This window comes from Cetorhinus maximus, chromosome 19, assembly GCF_964194155.1.
Source record: "Cetorhinus maximus chromosome 19, sCetMax3.hap1.1, whole genome shotgun sequence".
NCBI classification, from domain to species: Eukaryota; Metazoa; Chordata; class Chondrichthyes; order Lamniformes; family Cetorhinidae; genus Cetorhinus; species Cetorhinus maximus.
In genome coordinates this window covers 89,137,876-89,151,414 of record NC_135897.1, presented here as the reverse complement: position 1 = coordinate 89,151,414, position 13,539 = coordinate 89,137,876, and the positions used below count along the sequence as shown (strand labels likewise).

General features: G+C 42.9%; 1 protein-coding gene across 4 annotated transcripts in view; it reads right to left on the bottom strand.

Annotated features, from left to right (window-relative positions):
• Positions 1–13,539, bottom strand: part of phc3a (polyhomeotic homolog 3a) — a 106,712-nt gene that overhangs the window by 43,792 nt on the left and 49,381 nt on the right. For all 4 annotated transcript variants that reach the window (XR_013579636.1, XM_078564344.1, XM_078564346.1 and 1 more), the window contains 3 exons: positions 10,682–11,550; positions 6,246–6,402; positions 3,608–3,855 (listed from right to left, as the gene is read on the bottom strand). Coding sequence is in view for 3 of the 4 variants with exons in the window: in XM_078564344.1 (XP_078420470.1) it covers positions 3,608–3,855; positions 6,246–6,402; positions 10,682–11,550 (1,274 nt within the window). In the remaining variant the exon portion in view is untranslated. The remainder of the gene's footprint in view (positions 1–3,607; positions 3,856–6,245; positions 6,403–10,681; positions 11,551–13,539) is intronic.

Genomic DNA, 13,539 nt, shown 5'->3' with positions numbered 1-13,539 from the left:
TAAGATAATTCAACAGACTTTGGTTCCCCTTTAAACAAGTGCTATTTCTGCGCAGATTTACAGGTCTCCTCACATTGCATGATTTCAGCTTTTGAGCAATGTGTAAGCTCAAACCATTAATTCTGCGAAACATACTGTATGTCAGACCAGTCTTTCGTTTTAACTACAGAGAGATAAGAATCAAAAAATTCTGCTTGGAATTTCACTATGATCTCCTGACAAGGGGATAAAATGTTGCGAAAAATAAGGTTATTCAGTCAACAGTAACTAAATGCTGCAGCATTGTATCCTCTCGAAAGCAAAAGAAATAGATGGCTAGCCTAAGCCAAGTTTTCTGACCCTACTTTCACATCACTGTCCACAGGGTCAAGAAGAAAAATTAAGTGTACAATTCATTCTGTTCTTTTTTTATATATATACAATAAATAACAGATGGCAATGGTTGTAGTTCGCTATTTACGTAGGCAAGCTGTTTTGCAACATTTAATTTCAGCAACTATAGCCATTACTTCGCACTTCAGGTCCCAGATTCACTCTAACACCAATTGCCTATCTCTAGTTGTCATAGAGACCGTGAAAGAGGCATTATTAGTCAGCAGGATGCCTGAGTGCACAACAAAACCAAAGAAAGGAACTTGCATTTGTCTAGCACCTTTCACTATCTTAAGGTCTCAAAGTGCTTCAAAAATTTTTTTATTCATTCATGGGATGTGGGTGTCGCAGGCTACGCCTGCATTTATTGCCCATTTGAATTGCCCTTGAGAAGGTGGTGATGAGCTGCCTTCTTGAACTGCTGCAGTCTGTGGTGTAGGTACATCCACAGTGCTGTTTGGAAGAGAGTTCCAGGATTTTTACCCAGCGACAGTGAAGGAACGGCAGTTCCAAGTCAGGATGATGAGTGGCTTGGAGAGGAACTTCCAGGTGGTGGTGATCCCATGTGTCTGCTGCCCTTGTCCTTCTAGATGGTAGTGGTCGTGGGTTTGGAAGGTGTTGCCTAAGGGGGCTTGGTAAGTTCCTGCAGTGCATCTTGTAGATGGCATACAATGCAGCCACTGTGCATCAGTAGTGGAGGGAGTGAATGTTTGTGGATGGGGTGCCAATCAAGCGGGCCTCTTTATCCTGGATGGTGCCAAACTTCTTGATTGTTGTTTGAGCTGGAGTCATCCAGGCAAGTGACGAGTATTTCATCACAATCCTGACTTGCACCTTGTAGATGGTGGACAGGCTTTGGTGAGTCAGAGGGTGAGTTACTCGCCACAGGATTCCTAGCCTCTCACCTGCTCTTGTAGCCACAGTATTTATATGGCTAGTCCAATTCAGTTTCTGGTCAATGGTAACCCCCAGGATGTTGATAATGGGGGATTCAGCAATGGTAATGCCATTGAGTGTCAAGGGGTGATGGTTAGGTTCTCTCTGGTTAGAGATTTTCATTGCCTAGCACTTGTGTGGCGTGAATGTTACTTGTCAGCCCAAACTTGAATATTGTTCAGGTCCTGCTGCATTTGGACATGGACTGCTTCAGTAGCTGAGGAGTGGCAAATGGTGCTGAACATTGTGCAAAGATCAGTGAACATCCCCACTTCTGACCTTATGATGGAAGGAATGTCATTGATGAAGCAGCTGAAGATGGTTGGGCCAAGGACACTACCTTGAGGAACTCCTGCAGTGATGTCCTGGACAAGTGCAATTAGGGATGGGCAATAAATGCTCACCTAGCCAGCAACGCCGACATCCCATGAATGAATAATTTAAAAAAACTGAGATAATTGACCTCCAACAACCACAGCCATCTTTCTTTGTGCTAGGTATGATTCCAACAATCAATAAAGTAACAAGATATAGTTGTGTAGTACTTATACAGCTGCACCCCTTTTTAAGGGTCCCAAATTGAATAGTTTTGTACGAAGTAGTTCAAAAATTACTACCCATTTATAAGTTTTAAGTATAACCAACCCCTGTATAAAGAGGTATATTTAGGAACCAGGTGCATCAGTCTTTTTCTTACTGTCTGAATAGATATGGGGGCTGGGTGGGTCAATGAAAGGGCTGTTTCTCCATTCTCTGAACTTTCGGCTTAGGATTTGGTCTCCCCCTACCACCGCCCAACCATGGAACTGCTGGGCAGCATCACTGGCTCCGCAGGAAGAATGGGGCCAAGGTCAAGAAGTGTCCAGTAATGGGTCAAATTAGCACAGGCAACCTGGTCATTTTAAGGGATGAAACAAATTAACACAAGTGAGCATAGGGGAAATCGATCTCTTCCTTGGGGATATATTTTGTCGCTTTATTTTAGAATAATCAGGTAAAACAAAACCTATTTTCTTTGGTTCTTTGCTGCATCACTAGGAATGCAGATTATGTATTCACATTCTGTTTTATTTATTTCATGTTTATGTTACTTATTGGGGTTGAAAATCTTGGGTTGGGGATGCATAATCTAATATTACATGCATTTAAATAAAAAAACCTGCTTTCATATAAATAGTTTTGATATAAGTAGTGGTTTCTAGGAACGTATCTACAATTTAAAAAAGGCTATCTCTGTATTACTGAGCTAGTAAATCTGGAGTAATAATCTGAAATCAAATCCCACCGTGGCAGTTTGACTATTTGAATTCAGTTAAAATAAATATGGCAATCGAATAAATCTGATTAAAATGAATATAGTTTAAAACTGGAGTCTGCACAAGCAACAATGAAGCTGTTGGACTGTCATAAAAACGCAAATGGTTCACTACTGTCCTTTGACTGCAGTCCCACACCAAAGTAGTTGGTTTAACTGGCCTCTACCGTGGCCTAGTAAGTCACTCAGTTGTATTAAGCATCTATAAAAGGTGGCCCACAACCATCTTTTCAGAGCAACTAGAGCTGGTCAATAAACACAAGCTTTGTCAGCAACGTGGATGTTCTGAGGGCCAACCTTAAAAAAAGCAGTCTTGAAATGAAGTCACTATTGCAATGCAGGGAAATTTCACACAGCAAAATCCCATAAATGATCAATTAAACAGATTTAGTGATGTTTTGAGGGTTAAATGCTGACCAGAAAACCAGAGAGGAAATTCCCTGTTCTTCTTCGAAATCATGCCAATAGACCTTAGAGAGCAGGCACGGCCTCGATTTAACATCTCATCTGAAAGATGGCACCTCCAACAACTGCAGCATTCCTTTGGTATTGCACTGGAGCGTTAGTGGTCGTGGAGGTGGCCAGCAATCTTCTTGCATGAATCAGTGACTTTATGAAGTGAAGGGGTAAAATCACTAGGGTTATTATTAATGATCCGGAAAAGCTGCTTGTGACAAACCCCACTGGTCAAATGGCAGGTTTTGATCTACCATGGCGGGAGTAGTCCTAAACAGGTTCAGGACAAGTCAGGGTCCCTGTGCAGCCAACCTCCACCACTGGAGCCTCAGTACAAACTCCTTATGCACTTGTGGAGAGACATAAACAATGCTGCACATTACCAAGGAGCGTCCCCTCTACAGACGAAGTGCCAGACTAATCATCTTAAATTCAGCTAATGAGGAGGCGATCGCTTGGCTCCGGGGATTTGCATTTGCTAAATAATAATAATAATGATCTGGAACAAAAAAGACAAGGTCTACTCACAGGGAATGGCTCCAGTCCCTCCTGAATTACAAACCCTTCAATGACGTGGGTCAGGATCTGTGGTTTCACAATGGCCTGTGGTGGCTTGTTATCCGTCCCAGGAAGGTTGCTGGAAGAGACTGCGCCATTGTGTTTCAGTTTGGCAGGTGGGACAATGAGAGCGGAAGGACTGGAGAACCTCAGCGTGTCTGCAGAGGACCTGATAACGGATGCATTTGCTGAGGTCACACTAGGTGGCCCTGCTCGTTCTGTAAGATAAAGAAATGTTGCTGAAGTAAAAACTCTTTTACTGGAAAATAAATAAATGCTTCCATTTATACAGTTCCTTCCACAATCTCAGGATGTGCCAAAGTACTTCACAGCCAGTGAAGTACTTCTTAAGTGTAGTCATTGTTGTAATGTAGGAAGCACAGCAGACAATTTGTGCACAGCAAGCTCCCACAAACAGCAATATGATAATGACCAATGTTGATTGAGGGTTAAATGATGGCCAGGACACTGGGGAAAACTCTCTTGCTCATCAAATAGTTCTAATACATCCAGCTGAGAGAGCGTATGAACATATGAAAGAGAAACAGAAGTAGGCCATTCGGCTCCTCAAGCCTGCTCCGCCATTTGATAAGATCATAGCTGATGTTTGCATTTTGAATTCCACTTCCCCTGTACCCCCAATAACCTTCGATTCCCTTGCCTAACAAGAACCTATCTACCTCTGTCTTAAAAATATTCAATGGCCTCTCCCCCTCCCACACCGCCTTCTGAGAGTTTCAAAGTCGCACAACCCTCAAATAAAAAAATTCTCCTCAGTGCAAAAGGAGCCTTAGTTTCACAACTCATTGGCAAGACAGCAGCTCCAAGTCTGCAGTACATCCTCAACACTGGAGTGACAAGTTTGGATTGTGTGTTCAGGTATCTGTAGTGGGACTAGAACTCATGACCTGCTGACTCTGAGGCAAGAGCGCTACTAAACTGAGTCACGACCAATGTCAACAGGAATGTAATAATAATGAAGATGATAGGGCACCATTTTGAAAATAAGCAGGGGCGTTCTACTTAATAAGAACAGAAAGTGCAGACACTGCTACCATTGTGCGATGGTGCTGGAGGCAGTGAATGCTTAAGGTGGTGGATAGGGTGCTTTGAGCTGGATCGTGTCGAGCTTCAAGTGTTTTTGGAGCTGCACTCATCCAGGCAAGTGGCAAGTATTCCATCACACTCCTGACTTGTGCTTTGTAGATGATTGGGAGTCAGGAGGTGAGTAGCTACAGTATTTATAAGGCTGGCCCAGTTCAGTTTCTGGTCAATGGTAACCCCCAGGATGTTGATAGTGGGAGATTCAGGGGCAGAAATGCCAATGACTGTCAAGGGGAGATGGTTAGATTCTTTCTTGTTGGAGATGATCATTGCCTGACATTTGTGTGGCACAAATGTTACTTGCCACTTAACAGCCCAAGCCTCAATATTGTCCAGGTCCTGCTGCATGCAGGCATGAACTGCTTTAGTATCTGAGGAGTTGCATGTGTTATTAAACACTGTGCAAACATCAGCGAATATCCCCACATCTGACCTTATAATGGAGAGATTAAGCAGCTGAAGATGGTTGGGCCTAGGACACTATTATGAAGAACTCCTGCAGCAATGTCCTGGGTCTGAGATGACTGGCCTCCAACCACCACCACCATCTTCCTTTGTGCGAGGTACGACTCCAAACAGTGGAGCGTTTGCCCATTGACTTCAATTTTGCTAGGACCCCTTGATGCCATAATCAGTCAAATGCTGCCTTGATATCAAGGGCAGTTACTCTCACTCCACCTCTTCAATTCAGCTCATCTGTCCATGTTTTGACCAAGGCTCTGCTGAGATCTGGTAGAACCCAAACTGAGCATTGGTGAGCAAGTTATTACTGAGTAATTAGGTATGTAATGAGTAATTACTGAGTACTTGGTAGCACTGTCAACGGCACCTTCCATCACTTTGCCTATGATTGAGAGTAGACTGATGAGCCAGTAATTGGCTGGATTGGATTTGTCTTGCTTCCTATGGACAGGACATAACTGGGCAATTTTCCATATTTTCAGGTAGATGCCAGTGCTGAAGCTGTACTGGAACAGCTTGGCTAGGGACACGGCAAGTTCTGGAGCACAAGTCTTCAGTACTACAATCAGGATGTTATCAGGGTCTATAGCCTTTGCTGTATCCAGTGCCTTCAGCTATTTCTCGATATCATGTGGAGTGAATTAAATTGGCTGGAGACTGGCATCTGTGATGCTGGGGACTTGAGAAGGAGGCCGAGATGGATCATCCACTCAGCACTTCTTGCTGCAGTTGGTTGCAAATGCTTCAGCCTTGTTTTGTGAAAGACTATATAAATGCAAGTCTTTCTTTCAAAAGTAACAATTTTCCACTTCCATACACCAACCAATTAGTGTTAGTTCATTCAATCAGAAATTAATATTAAGATTATGCTGAGACATTTAATGTGGGTTTCTAATAAACAGCGGGAAGAGTAAACTTTCACTTCATTAGTCTGTGCTGCGCTTGAGCCAAATTTGCAGAACTGAAAGGTTAAGAGGGCCACCAGTCTCTTGTTAGTTTCATTTCTCAAACTACCTTTATTTCCCTCTGCTTGACACCTAACCTGGGCAAATGTCCACAACTGTCAGAGCTTCTCCTTGTGCTGCAGAGATAGAGGATTCAGACTCAGAAGGGGTTGTTGAAACTGGTCTGCGTGCTGCAAAGCATTCTTCCTGGTCTTCCCTCATCTCTTGGTCACAGGCGTCATCCACCGGGCAGACCTGACAAGGCATGATATCATACAGTGAGACTGCATGGCACAACATGAAAATTCAACAAAAAATTTCATTCTTCATTAAAATTAGAATCAAAGTTCTGACTCCCAATTAATCCTCTTCATCTCAATGCTATCTCCAGTAAACACAGGCACACAAACACACAACAAAGAAGGTACATATTCCAGGCTTCTGAGAGACAAAAGAATAATGTTGAGCAGAGGACTGGTTTAATATTAACAAGCCTGAAGCAAGACTAGAAGAAGGCTCCATGTAACATTTACTCTACCTACTTTACAAATAATTCCATTGACTGATCAGTGAACCACATGGGAACTACTCTTGATATTAAGAAAGCTTTTCAATCTGAATTCAGCCTCCAGAGTGTTCACCAAGTGACCCTTAATGGTAGCGACACCCCTGAGGTATGAAGGACTCCATAAAATGTCTGCACTTGGAAGAATGTCTAGTCTTCACATTCTCAGTAGCAAATAGGCCGGACCGTGTCACCACACTTCTGTTCTAAGGAGTCCATATCAACTGGGAATAATCACTTGGATGGAAACAGGCATGACATTTGCTTGCACCATCCTCCGGGACTATGCTGAAGGGCAGTCTTTGATCAACGCTATATCTTGGCATTACAAATAAGGGATGAGGACTCCTTAATATGACCCAATCCTGGCACTAACACTGGGGCCAGGAACGATGCAGAAGCAACTGCCTGAACCTGAAGCTACGTTTGGTTTGTTGGTCGAGGGTCTCACACAGTGAAAACAAGGAGCCACGAGCCTCCTTCATGAGTCTCTGCAAATGTGGCTCCTTGATAAATCATCTTGACATTAACATCTGTGCATGAACCAGCACAAACTGATCAGTTGCTGCAGGATCAGTGGTTGACAGTTTGAATATTGGCGTTTGCCTCAAATTTGCTCATCAGTCTGGAATCATCCACTTATTGCTTCACCAACATAGCAATGTCCTTTTGAAGGAAGGGCACACACACAATATTCCAATGTGCACATGGTGAGAATAAGGGATGGAAAACTCTTTTGAAAAGTTTTACACTATTTTATGATCCGTTGTAAAGTCTTGGTATTTGTTTCTCTGTTGACTGGTTTTGACTAGAACCCTACAGATTAACAATGGATGAAATGGAGAAGAAAAAAAACTTGAAGTACGTGCAGGTAAATTTTCCTGATCACTGCATGGAGGTAATTTGGGGGACCGAATCTTTATAGGATTCACCGGATTTTAATCCCCTTGAATTCAACACAATGAAACTGATGCAGGTTCTATAAAGATCGAATGACCTGCTCTGTCAGATTACCACTTGGGTAGTGAAGGTGATAGTCTACCGCCTTATCTCAAAATCAGGCAAGGACCAATTTTTACAAATTACATCTTTTCTTTTTACTAATTTGACGATTAGTCTGAAATTAAAGAACAAGAACAAACATCAAGGATGGCAAACTTCAGTAACATAATAAGACAATATTCAAAAATGTCACCTTAATTTTCTTTATTCTTTACATTGAATCAGATTTTGGATTTTTGGCAGTCAAATCTAGCTTGATTTGAAGAAGGCTCTGAAGAAGGGTCAAATGGAATCGAAACGTTAACTTTGTTTTTTTCTCTCCACAGATGCCGTCAGACCAGATGAGATTTTCCAGCATTTTCTATTTTTGTTTCACATTTCCAGCATCCGCAGTGTTTTGCTTTTATCTAACTTTGTTATTGTTGGGTTGAAGCCTCTAATATGCCACCAGCTCTCAGATTCAAACCCACAAGTTTGGGTTGACAGAGGTTGACAGATTTCTAAATACCAATGACATAAAGGGATATGGAAATAGTGTGGGAAAAAGGTACTGAAGTGGATGATCAGCCATGATTGTACTGAATGGCAGAGCAGGCTCAATGGACTGAATGGCCTACTCCTGGTCCTATGTTCCCAAGTAGAACACCATGGACCTGGACACACAACCACCAACAGAGATTAAATTTACATCTCCCCGACTAAACTAGAAGACTATTGTACACATATCCTTCAAGATTATGAAAGCGTTTGAAAGGGTAGACATAGTGAAGATATGTCCATTTTTGGGGAAACTGAAACTGGGTGCCATAATTGTTAAGATAGTCACCAATAAATCCAATAATGAATTCAGGAAAAATATCTTTACCCACAGTGGTGAGAATGTGGCACTCACTTTTTTTTATTCATTCATTTACGGGATGCGGGCATCACTGGCTAGGCCAGCATTTATTGCCCATCCCTCATTGCCCTTGAGAAAGTGGTGGAGCTGCCTTCTTGAACTGCTGCAGTCCATGTGGTGTAGGAACAACCATAGTGCTGTTACGGACGGTGTTCCAGGATTTTAACCCAGTGACAGTGAAGGGACGGCGATATATTTCCAAGGCAGGATGGCAAGTGGCTTGGAGGGGAACTTGCAGGTGGTGGTGTTCCCATGTCCTTGTCCTTCTGGATGATAGCGGTCATGGGTTGGGAAGGTGCTGTCTAAGCAGCCTTGGCGAGTTTCTGCACTGCATCTTGTAGATGGTACACACTGCTGCCATTGTTCATCGGCGATGGAGTGAATGTAGAAGGGATGCCAATCAAGCAGGCTGCTTTGCCCCTAATACATGGATTACTATGAGTCAATGGCATTGATGCATTCAAGGGGAAGTTAGGTGAACACTTGAGGGAGAAAGGAATAGAAAGCCATGCTGATAATGTTTGATGAAGCGGCCTGGGAGGATGCTTGTATAAGCATAAACGCTGGCATAAACCAGTTGGGAACTTACATTCTGTGTAATTCTAAGTAATATGGACTATTAGTACAGGCCTCAACCACAGCCTTGACTAGTGGCAACAGACATACATGACTGGAGTCATACATGGAGTGAAATGCATAGAACAAATCAATTCACCTACCTTTGAAGAAACAATCAGCCGACACATGGTTTGGTCAAGCCCGACTAACAGAAAGGTCAGTGTACCTTATGCTGCTTGTGCATGTCATCATGTTATAGAGAGCAAATTTGAATTGGTATAAACTGGGCTGAAATTCATATTTATCCCCAAAAAAAAATCTGAAACTACATGATTCAGACCGGGGTGGATTTGGCTCCTCTCTCCCAGAAACATGACTCTTCTTAACCATTGTATATAGATGGTTTTGTGATGACCTAGTTGGGAATCACAGTTAATTTGAAAGGTACTGAGATTGAAATTTTGAAGAATAAGTGTGTTCTGTTATTAACATGTTCTTTTAAGTAAACACTTTCCATCCCTAACCTTTACCAAGAGGATGGTCAGAATACCTGCTGCTCCCAGGCGTCCACTAGTAGTCCTCCATTGGTTACTATGAGCTATATGTCTCACTCTCCAACTCCACCCTGTCACAGCCTGGGCTGCATTCAGAATCTTCCCCGATGGTATGGCTGAAATCATGGTCTTGCAACATGGAATTTGGCCGTTGCTTACCCATGTTCAAGTGCTCTGTGGCACAATGTACCTGGAGTACCAAGGCACTGCACCACTGCCCATTTGTTGGGCATGGTAGCATACCTTTCCACTGTTCCTCTAGTGACCTCATAATTACCCACAAGTGATCAACTCATGAGCAAATTATCATGGTCACGTGATGCATACAATAGCCTGTGTTAGATGGATTAATACAACATAATCTAGTCAACGTTGAAAGTGAACATCATTTGTTGCAATTCATGGAGACCTTTATGTCTAACCAATAATTTAATTTTAAAGTCTGTTGGTTTCTGCAGAGGTAGGGCAGCTGTGCTGGAAGATGTAATCATAACCACGTCACTGGTACAGTGAGTAATTCAGCCTTGAATTACGCTAAGTCTAGCTTTGTAAGTAACCCTGCATGATTTTTGCATTCAGTGGATGTATTCAACAGCTTATGGGAACATTCTCATTAAGAATTGGACAACACTCAGTCAATTGTGGGCTTCAGGAGGTCACTCCTGTACAATGAGTAGAGCAAAACACCAAACACAAATCCTTCTGGAACCCTAACTCAAATCCCAGTCTTGACTGCCATTCAAACACAACTGCCCCAAGAATAATTGCAGGATTGCAAAGCTGTTGACTGGATGGAACACTGAGTTTCCTTAAAATAATGTGGAATGCATAGTTTCAATATAAAACAAGTAAATACATTCAATGTTGAAGGCAAATATTCCAACAAGCGGTGGTTAATTCTCATTAAAATCAACACAATTTTTCATGCAAGATGTAAAAAATTCAATAAATCCCTACCAGTGGTACATCCACTGGGGGCGAAGGCTGGACTTGAAGATTAACAGCAATGGTCTGGGGCGGGGGAAGAGCCTGAAAGGGCATTTGGATCAGAGCCTGGGCTGCAGGGAGCTGTTCCCGTGAATGTAGAACAGTCTGTGGCAGTACCTGTGTAGAGGAAACAATCTCAGATGGTACTGTTAGGGTCTGCACTGACTGCAAGGGCAGTCGCTGGAGGTGGGTTGGTGCCGTTGACGGGGCCTCTTGCGAAGACGATCCTAGGGTTGGATGTTGCTGCTGTTGCGATGCAGTTAAATGCGTTGTCACTGGGCTTGATTGTCGCAACGGTCCAATTTGAGCCACCGGTGAGCGATGGGCTGGGGGTAAGTGTGCTGGGTGTGAGAGCTGGTTCGGTGGCACGTGGGCCGATGCTGGCTGCTGGCTGGAGCCCAAGGGCAGAGGCGCATGAACCAAGGTGTGAGACTGTGCCTGTATCAGTGCCTGCGGCTGGATGATGATGGTGGATGCCGATGGACTAGGCGGTGACTGAGAAGGTACTGGAGAGACCACAACTGTCTGCTGCTGGCTCTGGGGGTGAGAGTGAGCTGAAGGTTGGCTCAGTGGTTGGCTATGGGCCTGGGTGGATATGCAATGTGGCGAATGGGGAGAAGCCTGGATTAAGGATTGGCTGTGGGCTTGGATCGGCAGGCAGTGCTGAGACTGTGGAGGCTCAGAAGCCTGGGCCTGAAGTGCCAGAGGTTGAAGTTGCTGTCTGTGTTGGATCTGCTGCTGCTGAATAATAAGCTGATGATGTGCTTTCGGCGTCGCTTGCTGCAGTGGAATCTGTGGCTGTTTAATCAGCTGGTGTGGCTGAATCGGGGTATAAGGTGCTAGAGAGGACAAACAACAGAGTTAACAGAGAACAGCAAGATATCTTTTTCAAGGCTTTTAGCATGATATCTTTCCTTTATAAATTAATTCCAGCTCTGAAAGAAATCTCAACAAACAAAATAAAAATCCTCATTATTAAAACAACTGTTAAATATCAAAGTCACAAAGCATTACAATTAATTTTTCCAATTCCATTGATGCTTTTTAAAAATTACATGATGAATTTACATGAAGAATTTACCAATTCTTCCAGTGAAAGAGAGTTGAACTGCATTCATTTCTATCATCATTAACTTAAGCCATGTTTCTGAGTTAACTTGGGACAGGTTACATAGACTTGGCTTGTATTCCCTTAACTAAAGAATATTAAGGGATGATGTCACTGAGGTGTTTAAGATGATTAAAGGATTCAATAGGGCAGACAGAGAGAAACTATTTCCTCTGATGAGGAAGTCAAATACAAGGGGTCATAACCTTATAATTAAAGATAGGCCGTTTAGGGAAGCACTTCTCCACACTAGGGGTATTGGAAATTCCCTCCATCTTCCCCCCACCCGTCCTCCTCCAAAAAGCTGTTGCGGCTGGTGTGGGGGATCAACAGAAAATTTCAAAATCTCAGATTGACAAGATCTTGTTTGGCTTGAGTATGGAATCAAGGTGGATAAGTAAACGGCACTGGGATACAGATAAACCATGATCTTACTGAATGGCGCAACAGGCTCGAGAGGCTGAATGGCCTAATTCATTGTGTGATCTATTTTCAACGAATTTTCTGTGCCTCTTGACCTAGTAGCCATTTTGTGTGGCAAAAAGAAGCTCTGCCTGAGCAACCTTCCTTTGGGTTTCACAAGATGTTGCTGGAATGAGTAGCATGGGCCTACAGCCACAGAATGAGACAGTCAGGCCGGACGACCCCATCTGTTGCCCAGCCAGCCACTGCTTTTTTTTTATTTCAGTTGAACTAAATTAGGAAAAACGAGGGGCAAAACAAGATGCAGCCCCTTAAAGCGACACTGCAAACAGAAAGTCAAATGTTAAAGGAACCTTAAACATTAAACCAAAATGTGATCAAAGGGGTCTAGAAAATACCCCAGTCCCCACGGTGCCCACTGAGCACGGAAGGCCTCTAAAGTCCATGCTGGCTGACTCTACCTTATATACAATTGAGTATGATTAACAAATCAACACCCAGCACTTGTTCACCTTAGGTAAACACTTGTTCACCAATTCATTGGAGTTCTTTGAAGGAGTCACATGTACTGTGGATAAAGGGGAACCGGTGGATGTACTGTACTTAGATTTCCAGAAGGCATTTGATAAGGTGCCACATCAAAGGTTACTGAGGAAAATAAAAGCTCATAGTGTAGGGGGTAACACACTGGCATGGATAGAAGATTCGCTGGCTAACAGGAAACAGAGAGTAGGCATAAATGGGTCTTTTTCTGGTTAGCAGGATGCGACGAGGGATCAGTGCTGTGGCCTCAACTTTTTACAATTTATATAAATAATTTGGATGAAGGGACTGAAGGTATGGTTGCTAATGACACAAAGATAGGTAGGAAACTGAGTTGTGAAGAGGACATAAGGAGGCTAACAAAGGGATTATAGATAAATTAAGTGAGTGGGAAAAGATCTGGAAAATGGAGTATATTGTGGGCAAATGCGAGCAAAATGTCCATTTTGGCAGGGAGCATAAAAAAAGCATATTATCTAAATGGTGAGAGATTGCAGAGCTCAGAGGGATCTGGGTATCCTAGTACATGAATCACAAAAAGCTAGTATGCAGGTACAGCAAGTAATTAGGAAAGCTAATAGAATGTTGGTGTATTACGAGGGGAATTGAATACAAAAAGTAGGGAGGTTATGCTTCAGTTGTACAGGTAAGAACACATCTGGAGTACTGTGCACAGTATTGAGTTCCTTATTTAAGGAAGTATGTAAATGCATTAGAAGCAGTTCAGAGAAGGTTTACTTAACGAACAGCAGGA